This window comes from Monodelphis domestica, chromosome 3 (assembly GCF_027887165.1).
Source record: "Monodelphis domestica isolate mMonDom1 chromosome 3, mMonDom1.pri, whole genome shotgun sequence".
Classification (NCBI taxonomy): domain Eukaryota; kingdom Metazoa; phylum Chordata; class Mammalia; order Didelphimorphia; family Didelphidae; genus Monodelphis; species Monodelphis domestica.
This window is the reverse complement of record NC_077229.1, coordinates 2,747,879-2,767,729: the sequence shown is the minus strand read 5'-3', so window position 1 is coordinate 2,767,729 and position 19,851 is coordinate 2,747,879. Positions and strand designations below refer to the sequence as shown.

Below are 19,851 nucleotides of genomic sequence, written 5' to 3'. Positions count from 1 at the left end.
TTTGACTATTTATCAATTGGAGAATGTCTTGGATTCTTATAAATTTGACATTTCTTTATATATTTGAGAAATGAAACCTTTACCAGAGAAATTTGTTATAAAATTTTTCCCTGTTTGTTGCTTCCCTTCTAACCTCGATTGCATTGGTTTTGTTTATACAAACCTTTTTAATTTGATATAATCAAAATTATTTATTTTATATCTTGTAAATGTCCTCTTATCTCTTGTTTGGTCACAAATTTTTCTCTCCATAGATCTGACAGGTAAACTATTCTACATTCCCATAATTTAATTATAATATAACTCTTTATGTTTAAATCATATACCCATTTTGACTTTATCTTGGAATAGGCTTGGAATATTGATCTAAACCAAATTTTTGCCATACTGTTTTCTAATTTTCCCAGCAGTTTTTGTCAGATAGTGAGTTCTTCTCCCCAAAGCTGGGATCTTTGCATTTATCAAACACTCGACTGTTGAGGTCATTTACCCCTAATCTATTCCATTGTTCCACCCTTCTATTTCTTATCCAGTACCAGATTGTTTTGATGATTACTGTTTTATAGTACAATTTAAGATCTGGTACTATTAGGCCACCATCTTTTCACATTTTTTTTTTCATTAGTTCCCCTTGGTATTCTTGACCTTTTGTTCTTCCAGATGAACTTTGTTATAATTTTTTAAAGTTTTATAAAATAGTTTTTGGTAGTTTGATAGATATGGCACTGAATAAGTAAATTAATTGTCATTTTTATTTTATTAGCTCTTCCTACCCATAAGCAATTAATGTTTTTCCAATTGTTTAGATCTAGTTTTATTTGTGTGAAAAGTGTTTTATAGGTGTGTTCATATAATTCCTGTATTTGTCTTGGTAGATAGATTCCCAATATTTTATATTGTTTAGAGTGATTTTAAATGGAGTTTCTCTTTCTAACTCATGCTACTAAATTTTGTTGGAAATATATACATATGCTGATGATTTATGTGGATTTATTTTATATCCTACAATTTTGTTAAAATTATTTTCGACTAGTTTTTTAGTTGATTTTCTAGGATTCCCCAAGTATACCATACTATCATCTGCAAAGAGTGATAGTTTTATGTTAATTCCTTCAATTTCTTTTTCTTCTTTAATTGATAAAGCTAGCATTTTTAGTACAATTAATTAATAGTGGTGATAATGGGCATCCTTACTTCAGTCCTGATTTTACTGGAAATGCTTTTTAACTTATCCCCATTGCAGATGATACTTGCTGATGGTTTCAAATAAATACTGTTTATTATTTTGAGGAAAGCCTCTTTTATTCCTATTTTTCTAGTGTTTTCAATAGGAATGGATGTTGTATTTTATTAAAGGCTTTTTCTGCCTTTTGAGACTTTTTTCTGCATCTTTTGAGATAATCATGTGATTTCTGTTAGTTTGACTATTGATGTGGTCAATTATGTATATGGTTTTCCTAATATTAAACCAGCCTTGCATTCCTGGTATGAATCCCACCTGGTCATAATGAATGATCCCTGTGATAATTTGTTGTAGCCTTTTAGCTAGTTTTCTATTTAATATTTTTGCATGTATGTTCATGCATCAAATCCTAGAGGTCTTTCCAGTTTGTGGAAATCCTCCAGTATATCATTCCTTATAGCACAATAGTATTCCATCACCACCAGGGTATATTCCTTTTTATCCCTATTCAACTTTCTCCAGATATCTATTAAATCTAACTTTTCTAAATTTTCATTCACTTCCCTTATTTATTTATTTTTTGGTTAGATTTTATCTAGTTCTGATAGGGGAAGGTTGAGGTCCTCCCCCTCCAGTTTAGTTTTACTATTTCCTCCTTAAACTCCTTTAGTTTTTCCTTTAAAAATCTCGATGGTATACCATTTGGTGCATATATGTTAAGTACTGATATTTCTTGTCTATTCTACCTTTAATCAAGATGTAATTGCCTTTCTTATCTCTTTTAATCAGATCTACTTTTACCTTAGCTTTGTCTAAGATCATGATTGCTACTCCTGTTTTTTTGTCTCAGTTACAGCCCAATAGATTCTGCTCTGGCCTCTTACCTTTACTCTGTGTGTGTCTACTTGCCTCAAACGTATTTCTTGTAAACAACATATGGTAGGATTCTGGTTTTTAATCCATTCTGCTATCTGCTTCTATTTTATGGGTGAGTTCATCCCATTTGCAATCACAGTAATGATTACCATCTATGTATTCTGTAACAAGGGAATCACTTTAAAAGACTGATATATATTAATTTAAGGTCGCCAAGGAATCAGCTATGTAATTCCTAAATGAAAAACTCAAGTCAGCCGTCAGCCTTTTTTGGAGTTTAATTACAATAGGAGTAAGAAAGGAATTAGAGATAGAGAGAGAGAAAAAGGGAGAGAAGGGAATAGGGCTTAAATACCCCTTCTGTTTAGGCTGGGCCAAAAGGCCCAAGCCCTTAGATAGCTGGGGCAAAGAACAGAGATCAGTCCCTATTACTCACGTGTCCAAAATGGAGAAACAGTCTCAGAGGCCCCCACCTTCAGCTTCCTTCAGAGCAAACCTTCTCAGAGCCACAGGAACCACACCGACCAACTCTCCCCCTTCTTTGGAGTCTTCAGACCCCCTATCTTTAAGGAAACCCTCCAAGTTGCCTCCCCTCAGTCCTCACATCTACCAATCACTGTTCATCAATTTCCCTGTCAATGGAGGCTCTAGCTTAACCCAGGACCGCCCAGAGGTTTCTGGCTTTTGCACATGTCTGTTGAAGGTCATATTTTCAAATGATTAAATCTTTACTCCTTTGCTACAGCCCTTTCTAAATCCTGTTAACTTGAGTAGGGTAGAGATTGGAATAATTAAATTTTGATCTAGGCTGCAGCCCTTACTCAATCCTATTAGGACTGAATAGGGTGGAGATTTATTCCAAGTATCTCCATTGTATCAATTCTAAAATCAATCAAGACTCAAAGAAATTCCTGTTCTATGCTTAAGCATAGGTCAAAGTCCTTTCCATTGTTCAGCAAAGGGTTTCTGTCCTAAAGTAATCTTAAGAAGGGAAGAGAAAGAACCTCCCATGCCAATGGGGTTCCCATTCCAATAGACTATCAGTAAGAAATTTTCCAAGTATGAAATATCCCAATGGTGAAATTTCCAACATTTATAAGTCTAAGGAAATTTGAGGTTTACAATTCCCCTCCATCTTGATTTCTTCTTTTAATCCTGCCCTTTCTCCTTTTATTCTTTCCCTCTGCATCAGTGTTTTGCTACCCCTATTATTCCCCTCCGAATTCTCTATGGGGTCTTTTAGTCACACACTCCCTCTACTGTAATAGTTTTACACTCTCTCTCTCTCTCTCTCTCTCTCTCTCTCTCTCTCTCTCTCTCTCTCTCTCTCTCTCTCTCTCTCTCTCTCTTTCTCTCCCTCTCCTTTATGTAATATAATTTACCCCATTTTACTTCTCTCTTCCCATTTCTCTTAGTACCATCCTCTTTTTCAGCTCTAGTGTTTTTTTTTAACATATCTTCCTAAACAGCTTACTACCACACTCTCTATGTATACTTCTCCTAACTACTATGATCATGAAAATAATTTTTTAAGAGTTACAGATATCATCTTTCCATATATTAATATAAATAATCTGACCCTTAATTTTTTTTTCTTTCTTCTTTACCATTTTCTGCTTCACTTGTATTTGGTATTTGGGCATCAAATTTTCTGTTTAAGTCTGGTCTTTTCTTCAGGAATGCCTGAAAATGTTCTCTTTTATTAAGTGACCATACTTTCTCCTAAAAAAAATATAGTCAGTTTTGATAGGTAGGTGATTGTTGATTATAAACCCAGTTCCCTTGCCTTCCAGAACATCATATTCCACAGCTTCCATCCCTTCAATGTAGAAGCTTCCAAATCCTATGTAATCCTGACTGGGGCTCAATGATACCTGAATTGTGTATAATTTTCATAAAATCCAAAATTCAAAAATTTTTATAGAAATTTCAGGAAAAGAAGCTCACTAGCTCCTCAAATCAAAATTAACTGTTTGGAGAAAGTGCCATAAATAAACCTACACTGCATCAGAAGATCCAGAATGAATTTGGGGATGTAATTGATTGAACTGAAGGGGGTTGAACACATTTATTCTGAATGTAAACTCTTATGCCAAAGGGGATTGCCACCAATTGTTTTTTTGTCAATAAGCCTAGCAAACATTGGTTTTGGTGTCTGTCTGTCTGTCTGTCTGTCTGTCTGTCTGTCTCTCTCTCTCTCCTGTTTCCCTCTAATATCCAACTATTGTAGTTTCCTATTAGAAAGTGCAATATTGTATGCACCGTTAGCTAGAAGACCTTTAGAGGTATAAACTAATTATGTTAAATGATTCATTGGGAGTCTAGTCTCCCAAAGAATCACAGGGGGGTGTGGTGAAGATAGGATTAACTCTCCCCTTGTCTATTTTTAGCTAATCAAATCAAGAACTTAAAGTACCCCTACTTACCATTAAGTATGAGAGTTCACAAGTCACTTACTGGAGTAAGCTCACACCTCCAAAGGCCACTGCCGCCCCCCCCCCCATGTTGGCCAGTGCTAGACAAATTGAAAGGCTGCAAGTGTCTTCTGTGAAGAGGAGGAGAGACAGGAAGTGATGTGGGAAAAGGGTTATAAAAAGAGAACTACATGGTCTGGGAGAGCATTACTTTCCTGGTGTTTGGAGTGAGTGGCTGGGGTTCCTTTCCTGTTGTTTAGAGGAGACTTTTCCCCCTGGATCTTGCTTTGGCTTGCTGGGTGAGTGACTGAGATTCCTGCCTTTGCTTTGGAGGAGGCTGAGCTGGTGGACTTCTGGCTGAAGACTCTATGTGGAGATCAGGCTTGGGAAAGCCACTGATGGGAGCTGAGCTAGACCTCACCAGAGAAGGGCTGGTAGGCTTGTTAAGGCTATGTCTCTTTTCTACATTTCCACTTTCATTTTTTCCACCTCTTTGTAAATAAAAGTTGCTAAAAGTCATTTTAACTTAAGCTAAAATATTTTAAAACTTGCAACCAAAATATTACTTTATAACTCGCTTATTTAGTATAAAACCTAAATTTAAACCTTACAATTTGTTTCTTTCTGGCTGTTTGCAGTATTTTCTCCTTGACCTGGAAGCTCTTGACCTTGGCTATAACATGGGAGTTGTCATTTGGGGACTTATTACAGGAAGTAATTTGTGGATTCTTTCAATTTCTATTTTACCCTCTTGTTCAAGAATATCAGGGCAATTGTCTTGGATGATATTCTGTAATATGATGTCTGGGCTGTTTTGTTTTTTTTTTTTGTCATGGTTTTCAGATAGTCCAATAATTCTTAAATTGTCTCTCCTTATTTTCCAGGTCAGTTGTTTTTTCAATGAAATATTTCATATTTTCTTCTATTTTTTTCATTCTTTTGATTTTGCTTTATTGTTTATTGATGTCTCATGAAATAATTATCTTCTATTTGTCCAATTCTAATTTTTAAAGATTGGATTTCTTCTCTGACCTTTTGATCATCCTTTTCCATTTGATCCATTCTAATTTTCATAGCACTCTTTTCTTCATTGAATTTTTTTGCCTCTTTTTTCAGTAAGTCAATTTTATTTATTAAAAAATATTTTTCTTTATTGGATTTTTTTGCCTCTTTTTCCAGTTGACTAATTTGGTTTTTAAGCTGTTAGTTTCTTTTTGCATTCCTTTCATTTCTTTTTCCCATTTTTCTTCAACCTGCTTTATCTGATTTTTGAATTCTTTTTCTTTTAAGCTCTTCCAGAGCTTGAGACCAATTCCTGTTTGGTTTGGGGATTTTTTATGTAGTTTTGCATGTGGTTACTTGGATCTCACCATCTCCTGTTGGTTCTGTGCTTTGCTCTTTGTCCCCATAGAAATTTTCAAGCATAAAATGTTTTATTTTTATTTTTGTTATTTGCTCATTTTCCTAGCCTTTTTTTTTTGCCCGTGGACTAGGAATTCTGAAAGCTGCTTACTGAATATGTCCCCTCTGCTGCTGGTTTGATGGGTTTGGCCATGTGAGCTATTATGGCCTGGGGCTAAGTCTGTACTATATAGTAGGGCAGGCTTGAAAGGGCCCAGTGCCTTGGACTTCTGAGCCTCACTTTGAGCTGATGCCAGGGCCTGGGACTTCTTTTGCTGGTAGAGCCCCTGTCCCAGCTGTAATATTTATTGGGCAAGGAAGTGCTAGTCACAAGACCCCACTGCCACTCCCAGTTGGGCCCTTCCCCCACAAACTGTCAGTCTTGTTTCCTTTCCACACAGCCCAGGATCCCAAAGTTAGCCTACATTCAACTGTGAAACCTAGCATAGTAGGTGGGGAAAAGGGATGGGGGTTGGACAGCACTCCTCTGTGTGCAGTTTTACTTCTGGTTCTCCCTTATCCTGTGAAAGTCAACTCTCTCTGCCTACCTTTCAAGTTGTGTTCAATGGGAGAGCCCCTTCACACCTTGCTTTTCTTTTTTTCTTTTTTCCTTTATTTATTTTTAAAACATTTTCCCATGTTTACATATTTCATTTTCTTTTCCTTCCCTCTTCCCTTCCCCCTACCAGATCCAATAAGCATTTCCACTGGATTATACAAATATTATCACTTATACCTATTTCCATATTATTCATTTTTGCAATAGAGAAATCTTTTAAAACCAAAACCCCCAATCATATACCCACATAAACAAATAATAAGTCATTTGGGTGTTTGTGTGTGTGTGTGTTTCTACTACCACAGTTCTTTCTCTCTATGTGGATAGAATTCTTTCTCATAAGTCCCTTGGGAATGTCTTGTAGCAGCAGAGTCCATTGCATTGTATTGTTCCATAATGTTTCACTTTCTGTGTAAAATGTTCTCTTGGTTCTGCTCATTTCACTCTGCATCAGTTCCTGGAGATTCTTCCAGTTCATATAGAAATCGTCCAGTTCATCATTCCTTATAGCAGAGTAATATTCCATCACCATCATATCTTGCTATTCATTTTTGAGTCTTATTGTTATGAGGCAGTTTCTAAAGTTTGGTTTGAAAGGATTATCAGAGTGGTTTAGGCTTTCATTGCTACTAAGCCACCATCTTGACTCTGTCCCTCCCTATTCAGCCCTAAACTCTTCTAGAGAATAAACCAGATTAAACTAGAGAACTAGGAGGTCATGTCATGAAGGGTGGGGAGTACAAAAGACCTATACTTTTTATGGTGAGTTATTTGGACAGTTCAGTACCAATAGAAGACAGTTGCCAGTTTAGCACCCACAAATACATTTCTTCTCCTGGAGGAGCTGATTTTCCTCATTTTCTCATGGTAGTAACATAAAGCTTAACGTTTACATGGATTTCTGAGAAGACAGTGACACTGAATAGAATGTCAGGAGGTTACCTATCTAGCAACTCCAGGTTTTTTCCCTTCCAATTTGAAAGAAGGGAGCAGAGTCAAGATGGCGTCAAAGCAGGACAAGCAAAGGGACACTTCCACTGGACACAGCATGAAAGATAGGCAGTGAGAGAGGGTTTCCAATTATAAGGGGGCAAAACTGCACAAGGAAAAGCACAGGCTGACCACCCATCTACCACACCAAGGACCAAGGCAATCTCCAAATTCTAAGGGGCTAGCTATACTGAAGAAAAAGTACCACAGACCAACCCCTGAAGGCTCCAGGCTCTGGCAGTGAGATTCAAAGCTTAATAGCATCAGACTGACTTGGCCAGCAGTGCAGCAGCAGTGGTAGCAGCAGAGGCAGGGAAGATATAGTCTCAGATAAAATACTGCACAGCAGCATGCCACCCCTAGAAATCACAGAGCTCCAGAACACTAGCCTCATGCTTCAATAAGCTGCAGCTTCAGCAGCAGTAGCAGCAGAGGAAGATAGCGTCAGGGCAAAACACTTTAAAGCCTGCTACATCTACCAAAAAAACCACCACAGACCTACCCTGCTTTCACTCAGGCCTCTGACAGGAAAAGGAAGATAGCCTCAAGGCAAAGTTCTGCACTACAGAAGCTAAGATAGAAATGACCAGCAACATGCAGGACCCCCAGTCCTACAGTGGGAAAAGGAGTAAACAGGAAAAAAAAAAGTCTTGACCCTGGAAAATTCTACAGAGAAAAAAAAGCAAAAAACAGAAGCAAAGGGAGAAAGTGAGAAACAAGGAAACACATGCAAACTCTCAAAAAAAAATGGAAACTGGTCACAAGCTCTGGAGGAATCCGTAAAGGAGATCACTAACCAGGAAGACAGATAGAAGAACAATGGGAAGCAACATGGGGAAAAGAAATGGAAGTAATACAAAAAGAAAATAATAGCTTAAAAGGCAAAATTGCCCAAATAGAGAGACACAGAAATCAAATGAAGTAAAAAGAAAATTGCAAACCAGAACTGATCTGCTAGAAAGTCAGGCAAAGAACTCAATGATGAAAAGAATGCCATGAAAAGCAGCATAGATCAAATTAAAAATGAAAATCAAAAGATCATGGATGAAAATCGGTCTTTTGAGGACTAGAATTGGGCAAGTAGAATTAATGATTTTATGAGACATCAAGAAATAACAAAACAAAATCAAAAGAATGAAAGAATAGAAGGAAACATGAAATTTCTTATTTAAAAAAAAGTGACCTGGGAAATAGATTCAGGAGAGATAATTTGAGAATTATTTGGACTACCTGAAAGCCCCCGAAAATAAAAAGTCCTGAACATCATATTACAAGAAATTATCCAAGAAAACTGCCCTGATATTCTTGAATAAGAGGGCAAAATAGACATTGAAAGAATCCACAGATCACCCCCTATATTAAATCCCCAAATGACAACTCCCAGGAATGTTATAGCCAAGGTCAAGAGTTTCCAGGCCAAGAAGAAAATACTGCAAGTGGAAACAATTCAGATGTTATGGAGCCCCAGTCAGGATTACACAGGATCTGGAAGCTTCCACATTAAAGGACCAAAAGGCTTAGAATATGATATTCCAGATGGCAAGAGAACTGTGTCTACAACCAGGCTGAAAGAAGAGAAACATCCAAGCCATGGAATGAGTACCATAGGGAAGAAGTTAATTTAAGTTTTTGGAGATTAAAGTGAGACTAATTGGAATGTAGAGCAACCCCAAACGTGTTTCACTTCTGAGGAGAGTAAAAGCCTTCAGGATAGGAGCTGCTAGGTGGCTCAGTGGATAGAGAGTCAGGTCTGGATTTGGGAGGTGCTGGATTCAAATCTGGCCCCAGACACTTCCTAGCTGTGTGATTCTGGGCAAGTCATTCAACCTTAGTTGCCTAGCCTTTCTTAGCTGATGCTTCATATTGATTCTAAAACAGAAGGTAAGGTTTTTTGGTTGTTGTTTTTTAAACCTGCAGAGTACTGCTTTGAGTCTGAGGGCCTGTAGCAGTCCTAGCGAAAGATGGTACTTACTGAAGAAGAATTACAAAGTACCTTGGCTCTGAAGTCTGAGAGAAGTGGGATTTTCTGGACAGCATCAAAGTCAAGGTCACGTCTCTACAATCCCAAGTTTCAGGGCTCAACCTTCTTCAAATCCCACTTCTCGTTTTTTGTTATTTATTCTTGGGCAAGTCTCCTAATTGAGCCTCAGTTTTCTCGTTGGTAACTGAGGGGTTTGGACTAAATTACTTTTAAGGTCTATTGCTGCTCAATAGTTATTATTTATATCATCCCATTACTGTGTGCAAGCTATTTTGAGTCTGTGTTGTGATTTCTTCATTTGTTGCAGTGATGCAGAAAAGACTAGCGTGTAATACTGAATCTTTCATTTCCTTTCTACAAGGAGTCCAAGTTCCCTCTTGAGTGTTTATACAAGCTCTATGACCTCCTCTACTCCTATGAGTGGAAATCTACACGTAAACTTTATTCAAGCTATATTTTGAGATTTCCCAGAAGAATCACATGGGCTGTGAGCACATGAAGCTCCCAATGTGCTTCTGCTTCTTCCCTAGACAGCTGTTAATGACTCAGCTCCCTATAACCTCCTCAAGTTGATCAAGGAACTCTGGGTAGGAACAACAAAAGGCAAAAAGAGCCATCATTTGACCCTCCCAAGATTGATCCTGGTTCAAAAACTTGACCTTCAGTGCCATATTGGGGGCTTATCTAACAAACCAGGTGGATTGGGTGAAAAGGGGATGACTGCAGCCGATCCCCTTTTATATGCCAGTATAAAAGGATAGCTCTGACCTATACACTCTGAGCCAAGGAAATCATCGCCATTCAAATGAAATAAATGCGTCAAATGTCAAGTCTACTTTCTTTTCTAACATAAAGAAACTGCTGAACTAAATCCAACACAGGACCATGTCCTGGGTCAGTGCGTGATCTGGTTTGAGTGAATTCCTGAGAAAAGCCTGATGTGCTGAGTGAGCTTGATTTAGGATATTTCCTGTTCGTTTAGGTTCAGCGTTGGAATGAAATAAGACACTTGTACGTCGTACAGTGGTTATTCAGCCCAAGCATTGACCATGTTCCAAAAAGTATGTCTCAATCTGCACTTCGAGACCACCATCTCTCTGTCAAGAGATGGACAGCATTCTTTAGCACCGGTCCTCGGGAATCATGATCGGGTCACTGCAGTCATCAGAGTTCTGAAGTCTTTCTAAGAAGTTCAATTGTACAAGGCTATGATTATAGAATAAATTATTCTCCTGGTTCCTCTTCTGCCACTCTGAATCAATTCATTCAAGACTATCTTAGCACTTAGCTTGGGTAAATGCTCCTTCCCGAGCCTCCATATGGAGCAGTCTTGGGGCTCTGCCAACTTGAAAGGGCCTGTTTCACTGTTCATGGGCCTTTTATAGTCTTGAATGAACAGAAAGCCAGTTCAATACAGTCAAAGGCCTCCAGGAAGCTGAACAAAGCTAGGCCATTGATTCCTGGGGACAGCTTTGTTATCTTGAAGAGGGAAAAAACCTAGTCTAATCCATGAGGCAGAAGGAGAGGGAGCCCTCGTAGAAAGTGGCCCTATCAAACCTGACCTCTCATAAGAGGGAGGTTAGGCTCCAATTTATTACACTGTTTGGTGAATTAAGTCTCGTGCCTGTTCCTGGAACAGATTATTTAAATCTTGAACTTAGGCTCCAAACTACGGTTTCCCCAAAAGAGTACTCACTATAGGATAGGTATTTCCCATACCCCAAAGAAGTGCTAAAACACATGAGCACTAGGTCGAATGATTGCTCTACCTGGCTGGTAGGCTGATACTTAAATCATCTAAGCATGAAGCAAATGACAAGATCAAAAATTAAAAGCATATTATATTTGATCGTAGCCCTTCACTGTCTTCTTAAAGATTATGTCTTCCAGCCAAGGACCTGGCTTCCTCTTCTTGGTGGTGGCTGACCTTAATTATGCAGAAGCCTTCCTTGCCACCAATTCTACTTATTGGACCCAGGACTTCCAGAACTTGTGAACTCATGTAGTCTCAGCCTGGATATGTTCACCTCAAAAACAATAATTCAGTCCTCTACTCAGGAAACACAAAATGGGAAAGACAACCAGGGACTCGGGTTTGAGCTCACCTAGTTAAATCCATATACCACATGGGAGTAACAGCAGGGGTAGGGAAAGAGCACAGCCCATCAGACAGAGAATACTACTTGCCACATAGGAGAGTCAAAGCAAAAGACCAAGAAGGAAGTTGTTTTGGTTTTGTTTTTAGTTCAGTTTTAAAATTTAATAGTCTGAATAAGCAAATAAGGGCAAAGCAAAAAAAAGTCAAATGCAGGGAGAATGAAAATATGAATGTTGGGAAGAGGAGGTCGTGATGGGGGATGACATTGCAAAAATTAAATTCTACATGAAGATCTATGTTCTCAGGAACATAGCATTGCAAGGGATTGCTAACGGCATAATCGACAAAGAAAGCTGATTAAAGGCAAGAAACCAGCAGTGAGACGATTGAACTGAAATAGTTAGATGCTGGCACCATCTGCTGCTGACTTGGGACTGAGCGACTACTCAGAGTTCGCCAAATCGGGGCAGATTCTTTCATCAAGTGTCACCACGTGGCCAGAAGCAGGCAGGAGATCTGTCATCTCCAATACCCAACTGGTGAGTCACACATGTGGTTGGCCAGAAGCAGGGAACACCTGTATGTTCTCTGTACACTCCACATTACATTTTACAGGGGACACAAGCAAAGTGGTCTTCTCGCTGCTCATCAACCCTGCAGTGGTAGGTCAAGGAAAGGCCCTCGTATCCCTGTACTTTCTAGGGTTTTCAATAGGAATGAGTGTTGTATTTTGTCACAGGCTTTTTCTGCATCTCTAGAGATAATCAGGTGACTTCTGTTGGTTTGGTTATTAATATGGTCGATTATGTGGATGATTTTCCTAATATTGAACCAGCCTTACATTCCTGGTATAAAGAAGGAACATCATTGGGAAAAAACGATTTGACATGCTTTGTTTGATCCCTTAGAAGAATTAGGCCACTAGTGAAGACTATGCAAAGAGGAAATTGGGAATTTAAATAAGTAAAACTTCTATAGAATCTGGGAATATTCATCATATATGACTCTTCCTAAAAGCCACACAAGATCCAAGGCACTTTATGGGTCACCAATCATCCCAAACCGTAGCTAACAAGCACATATTAATGTGTTTGTTTTACAAGTAAACCAGAGGAGAGCCAGATCTAGATACGGGAAGTCCTGGGTTCCAATCTGACCTCAGATACTTCCTAGCTGTGTGACCCTGGACAAGTCACCTTACCCCCATTGTCTACTCCTTACCACTCTTCTGCCTTAGAAATAAGTATCAATGAGGTTTAAAAAAAAAACCCAACATGCAAACCAATGGATTACATTAGTTCAAAGCAACAAAAAAAAATTTTACTAATATTTATGTGGGATATCAAACAACATTGCAACATAAGTAACAAGAAAGATCCACACATGCACCCAGAAATACACTCTCCTATATGTGGACACAACACTAGTGGGAGAAGGGACACATGCGAGGAACATGCTTGCTCAGTGTAACTTGTGTTCCTAGGAAAGGATTCCAGCCAGAATCTCTCTGCCCGCCTCCACCCCAGCCCTGCTTCATTGCCTCCAGTGGCTCCCAATATTCTGAGTTTTGATCTAAAGCTCTGGTGAGTTAACTCTTTTTACCATTCTCTGCTGACTTCTCCACAATTCAGTTCTGTTGATGCCCTTTTTCTGTTCTTATACAATAGGGTTATTCAATTCTTTTAATATACAACCTCACAGACTACATGGCCCTTTTGCCATTTAAACTAGTGGTGTATAACTCTAAATGGAGCCTTCCTTGCTCTAATATTGACTTAGAAAACCATAAACTATCATTATCTAAACTGTGTTATATTTTTATTTGTTTTCTTAAGCATCTCCCAATTACATTTTAATCTGGTTCTGCCATACTGGTTTTACTGGTCATGGCAGAGTTTGACACCTCTGATTTAAACTCAAAGTGAGGTTAAATCTGCCTTTTAAACCAAACCTCTCCTAGCCCTGAGACCCCAGCAGACTAAATTCTTACTTCAACTACTAGGCTACTCTGATTACCAACCTGGATCCTCACAAATCAGCCTAGGAATTTCACTTAACAAAAATGGGAAGGAACTGGTTAAAACTGTGAGGAGGAAATTCCTTTCATCTCCTATAATGTTCCTCTGTGGAATACAGAACTTTTTGTCCAACATCTCAGCAAACAAGTCACCCACCATACACCATACATTTTCTAATAATTAAGCCCATCACTGGTAGGGAAATAGCACTACGCAATGGAAAAAATATTGAATTTGAAGTCAAAAGACCTAGGTTCAGACTTTGACACTTAATTCCTGAGTGACTCTGAATTACAAAAACAAAAAAAAATTAATAAGCATTTATTAAGTACCTACTGTGTTCTAAACCCTGTGCAAATATTATCTCATTTGATCCTCACAACAACCCTGGAGGGTGAGTATTATTATTCTCCCCCATTTTACAGTTGAGGAAACTGAGACAGGCAGACAAGTTACTTAATCTTTCTAAGTCTTGGTTTCCTCATTTGTAATTTTAAGTGGTTAGACTCAATGACCTCCAATGTATTTTTTAGCTCTAAGTCTACGATTTGGAGTGAAAGAACTTAAATCCAAATCCCAGCTCTGCCACTATTTGTATGACCTGGTACCTGAGCTAGGAAGAGGCAGTCACTTTGTCATTTTAAGAGGCCAAAGTGCCCCCATCACTTCTCTACTAGCAGCAATGGCAATGATCCAGGACAATTCTGAGGGACTTATGAGAAAGAACACTATCCACATCCAGAGGAAGAACTGTGGGAGCAGAAACACAGAGGAAAAAAACAACTGCATGATCACATAGATCGATGGGGATATAATTGGGGATGTAGACTCCAAACAATCACCCTGATGCAAATATCAATACTATGGAAATACTGATCAATGACACATGTAAAACCCAGTGGAATTGTGTGTCAGCTATGGGAGGGGGGGTGGGAAAACATGAATCTTGTAACCATGGAAAAATATTCTTAATTAATTAAATGGAATTTTCCAAGGAAAAAAGTGTCCCCATCCCTCTCTCTTCTCCTCTTTGAAATATATGTCTTGGGACACCACAGCTCTCTCTTGGACTTTACAAAGAAGAAGCATCCCTTTCCCCTCCCCATAAGCAGCTATAGGAATGACATGTCAACAGTTCTGAGATAGATAATTCCAGTAACCTGGATGGCAACCTCATGAGTTTGAGGTTCTGAAACTCTGGATTCTGGGTACTAACTGGCATCTACTGAGGCTTTCTTTCACTTAATTGCTTCTTGGAGGAGGCGATGACCAACAACAGGATTATTCTAGAACCTGGACAGCCTGAGCTATGGCTTAGGCAGGTCAGAAAACCTGGACCTATAATTGCTGCTCAGACAGCATTGTTCGTTTTGTTGCAGTCCGATCCAGTTCTTCATGACCCCATTAAGGATTCTCTTGGCTAAGATACTGGACTGGTTTGCCATTTCCTTTTCCAGCTCATTTTATAGATAAGGAAACTGAAATAAATAGGAGTATGTGACTTGCCCAGTATCAGACAGTCTATGTGGAAAGGAAACAAGACTGACAGTTTGTGGGGGAAGGGCCCAACTGGGAGTGGCAATTGGGTCTGGTGACGAGCACTTCCTGCCTGCCGGGTGGGTCTTGCTTCCTGGTGTTGGAGGAGAGAGGAGCTTGTTCAGCCCAGTCTGGAGTGGCATGCTCTTCTTGGTTCAGCCCGAAAACACAGGCTTCTGAAGGTTAGAATTGTTCTTGTTTGCTTTCTGTGTACTGCTAAGATTCTGAATTAGAACAACGAGAGTAGACGGGAGTGGGACAAACTCTCCGCCAGCCTCTAGGGCCGGCCCTATACTCTGAAACTAGGAAAAACTCCAATTCCAACTGGATTATTAAACTTTATATTATTTGAATTCGCAGTCAGATACGCGGACTATCTTTTCTGGTCATAGAGGGAGCTGAACTTCAGTTTCAGTCATTCAAAGACAAACGGTCCTTATTGGACCCCTGCTGTTTCCTCGCAGCTGGGGGCATCTCCCTCCCTTGCCTCACCAAGCAGTGTCACCGAGGATGACAATCGTCTCTGTGCGTTTTCATCTAAGATAGATGAGTGTGCACAAAGATACTTGTGCGTGAAGGAGATTTAAGTGGAAAAGTCGATGCACAGAGACAGTCTCACTCTCTCGGCGTTGGAAGCCTGGGTCCAGTGGCATGAAAAGTCGTTACAGCTGGAGACTTCCTCAGCTGCATTGGATGGCCGTGTTGTCCTTTGTGCTCCAACACGCCCTGAGCACTCCACAGTGCTTTTCTGCGTCGCCATCTCAGCCGTTGAACCTTCTTGTTGGTTTCTTCCACCTGCTCCGCTGAAGCAGTCTTCACATGCTGGGTGAGCAAAGCCCTGGTTCACCAGGGGTCGACGACCCGATGGCTACCCTCGCAAGGTTTAGCCGGCCTGTCGAAGCCATTGCCCGGGGTGTGGCCGCTGCCGCATGCTAGCAGCTCCTGGGAGCCACAAGTGAGAGCTGGGTGTCAGGTGGGGGTCAGAGGCTGGAGAGCTGCCCTAGGAGGGCACGACAAGCCCTCCATACCAGAGATATTACCCCTCCCTGAGCACCCCATACACCCCACATTAGCCACATTAGACAAGAGCATATTAAAGGCCTAGATTTATGCATGAATAATTCAGGAAGCTGCTTTCTCTACAACTCAGGAGGAGAGACTGCTCTTTCCTGAGGGTCTCTATAATCTTCTCTAGGCAGCTGCTAATCTACAATTACTATTACTAGTCACTACTTGCCAACATTGCACAATTCCATGCCATCCAGGACCAACAGAGCACTGTCTACGCTACAGAAACCGGAAGTAGAAAAAGCAGCGGCAGACCTACGAATTCAACAGGAGGAAGGAGACTTCCGCGTTCCACTAGGATGATCCCAGACTACGGAGTAGTACAATAGCATGGCAGGGGTTTAGGGAAGGAGCACAGAACTCTCGCTCTTGGATTACACAAGGAAGGCGAGAGAGAGCTCGATTCTTTTCCCTTAAAGACACACCACCTGACTTACCGTCTAGCTAGAGGCAACTTCAGGGGAAGCAGCATGTCCTAAGAGTCTCGGGGAGCCCAAACAGCAATCACGGGCGGAATGTCCGCAGGGCGAAAGGACGAAAAGCTTTGCAAAGTGCAAACACGGTGGCTGGAATGTCCAAAGAACCTCCTCGGGAGGGGCGTGCCTGGTAAATTACGCGTAACGCTTCAATGCACTGCCACTGGCCACGTCTACACCTCCCATTAGACTGAGAGCCTTCCCATGGCTGTTCTTGGATTCAGTCCGGGCAGAGAATGACTTGGACTCCATCTATCGCATTCCTGAGGCAGGCAATATATACTCCCCCCGACACCGGAAAAGGCCCGGCTCTGGCCGGACCGGACCAGGAACCCCATTCGGACCTCCTTCCGGCGTCCTCCTGACTGGCTTTGGGAAGCAGCGCCAGAGAAAGTCCCCTTCGGAGCGCGAGAGCCCCCCTGGAGATCGATCTGCTACCCAGAATCCCCCGCGCGGTGCCCTCGGCCCCCCTCCTGCCCCGCATAAGCCCCGAGCTGTTTTAGGCCCGAGAAGAGCTGGGAACTGGGGACGCCGGAGGCCGCGGGAAAGCCAGGAGACCGGAGCGCCCTACAGAGAGCGGGGAGGACAGAGGGAGGGCAGGGCCTCGTACCCACTGGGGAGGGGGGGGGGCGGAACCGGGACCAACTGACTGCGAGTGCGGAGAATTAAAGGGGAGGAACGGGAGGCGGGGAAGGGAGGTTCAGGAGGAGGGGAGAGGGGGAGGGCCAGGCACAAGGGGCGGGGCCGAGTAATCTGGCCCGGAAGACGCGGCGCAGAGGCCTTCGGGAACCCGGAAGTGAAGATCTCCGCCAGTCCCACCTCCTCCTCTTACAAAGATTTTCCTGCTGTGGCTCGATAACCGGCTGTCAACTCCCTCCGACGCGCGCTTCCAGCCTCGGTAATAATGACGTGATGCCGGGGGACAGCGGGAAAGGGGCGTCCGAGTGGAGAAGTGCCGGAGGGAGAGGAGCCTGGGGGAGGGCGGGCAGCAGAGAGCATGGCTGAGTTCGAATCCTCCCTTTTACGACTCCCTCTGGGGCCGACGCGTCCCGTCTGGGCCTCCTGGAGCCCCCCAAAGCCGCGAGCCCCTCCCCTCCCCCATATTCTGGGAGTCTGCAGTTGGGCGGGGCTGGCTGGGCGGGTACGGAGCGGGACGGGCAGCACCCGGGTGTGAATTTCCTGCGGGGTACGAGGTACCCAGGGGGCTGCTCTGGTGTCTGACAGGGGTCGGCTATGACCTTCGGCTTCCTCTTCGGGATCCTCTTTCCTGCTCAAACCTCCGGCCTGGAGGCTGTGTGTGCGGGTGGTCAGTCCCAGATGTAGTTTTACCACGCCCTGTCAGGACCCAGGAGTACCACCTCCCAGCCTCTGGACCCCGGACCCCCGAGCTCCTCCTGCTCCCTCGCCTTTTGGGCAGCCTCAGCTTCAGTCACCCCAAGCACACTCTATTCAGCCTGAACCAGCAATAAGGAGAGGAGAGTGAAGAGGAGTTCAGGAGGGCTTCCTGGAGGAGGAGAGATTGTAGTTTGGACTGTAGGGAAGCCGGGGAGGGCAGTGGTCGGAGCTAGGGAGGGAGGGCCTGTGAGCTGCCCGTGGGGGACAGCCAGAGAAGGTTCTCCAGGCCGGGAGCTGGAGGTGCTGTTCATGGACCCCCAGAAGGCTGTTGTGTCCCGGGGCCTAAGGGGATGTCAGGGAGGAGGGGGATGGGGCCATCAGGACTGGGACTGCCAGAGAGCATCCTGGGGGATTTGATGAGGAGGCTGGGCCAGAGGAAAGTCAGGTGAGGGGCTGAATGGAGGCTGGCAGGAAGGGGAAGAGAGCCCAGGAGGCCCTGCAGTCAGGGATGGGAGGCTGAGGGAGGAGGAGGGCCTTCCCCACCGGGAGGACTGTCCTCTGGCCAAGGGAGCCCCACCTGGACTGCTGGGGAGCAGCTAGTGTAGACATGAGGACATTTTCCTGTATTTCTCTGCTTTATTCTTTTACTGTCTCTGCTTTAATGAACCTAAACCGTTCACAGGAAAAGCTGCTGGGCGGCTCCTTTCCTTGGCCTGAAGGGCTGACCTGAATTTACTCGCCTGCTGTATTCTCAGTAAACCTGAACCGATTCAAGGTTCTCCCTTATTGTGTCCAAACTCCTCATTTAACCCTGACAGAGACTGAAGGCTGGGAAAGCTGGAGGAGCTTCAGGGGGGACTCACTGGGGCTGCTTTGCTGCCTCCACAGGGAGCCTGGAGTGCCCGGATGGCCTTGGAGAGGGACAGACTCCCAGCCCAGGTAAGTGCATTCCAGCCCCAGATGGAGCCCCCTCAGCCAGGGAGGCCCTTCCCTGGCTCTGACCAAGAGGGCTGGGAAGCTGCTGCCTCCTTCCTGCTGGGCCACGTCTGTCCCCACATCCCAGGCAGGAGGACCAGCCCTTCCCGGCTTTGGGAGTGATTCCTGGGCCCTCGGGCAGCTCAGACCCCAAGAGCTCCCCCCAGGCGCTGCCTCCCTTGTTGGATTTCTCTCTGGACACAAGTGAGCGCCCAGGACGGCCATCGACTCCTCCTTCTTCTTCCCTGTCTGGGGATCCTGTCTTTGCTCTCTGCTCTCCTGGCGACACTCACACCCTCTTCCTCTGCTTCCTTTCACCTGTTCCCTCTTCAGTCTTCCCAGGTCTCTCTGGCTACTTCCTCTCTCCCACTTCTGATCCCAAATCAGCCAGCCTAGAGGGAGACCCTGCTGTAAACTTAGAACTGCTCAGCCCAAAGGAAGGGAGAAGCCATCAGCTGCCCTCCAGGCCCCCCCAGTCTGACCCATGAGACCCCTCAGCAACTGTATCAAACAACCTCTCTTGGAGCAGGATGGAGGGAGGCATTGTGGGAGGGAAGCTCTCAGGTTCTGGGGAGATCTTTGGTTCTGGAGGGGAGGATTCACAGCTGGGACTGGAAGGAAGCTCCCATGCCAGAGGCAGGAGGGAGAACCTTCCCTGCAGGGAGACAGACAGCCCCTGGAAAGGCCCCAAATCAGACCATGGAAGGTCTTGGCCAAGGATCAGCCAGGAGGCCAGTGTCCCTGGGTCAGAGGAGGGGGAGGGAGGTGTGAGGGGAGAGGAAGGGGCTGGAAGGTCATTATATGCCAGTGGAGCCTGTTGTAGGAATGGTCAGGGACCTTGCCAGGGACGGTCAGAATCAGGCAGCTGGGGAGGCCCCAGAGAGCTCCCCTGTGGCTTTTGTATCCACTCCAGGATGTGACCCCCCTCTCTGGCCTTCTGC

At 43.4% G+C, this 19,851-nt stretch overlaps 1 protein-coding gene across 3 annotated transcripts in view; it reads left to right on the top strand.

Moving 5' to 3' along the window:
* LOC107652138 (zinc finger protein 420-like) overlaps positions 1 to 19,851 on the top strand; it is a 181,726-nt gene that overhangs the window by 138,129 nt on the left and 23,746 nt on the right. For 2 of the 3 annotated variants that reach the window (XM_056820257.1, XM_056820255.1), the window contains exons 1-2: positions 15,109 to 17,498; positions 18,824 to 18,874. In XM_056820257.1, the coding sequence (XP_056676235.1) occupies positions 18,842 to 18,874 (33 nt within the window). In that variant the 5' untranslated portion in view covers positions 15,109 to 17,498; positions 18,824 to 18,841. Of the gene's footprint in view, positions 1 to 15,108; positions 17,499 to 18,823; positions 18,875 to 19,851 lie in introns of those variants that run through there. The other variant, XM_056820256.1, reaches the window with a different exon arrangement.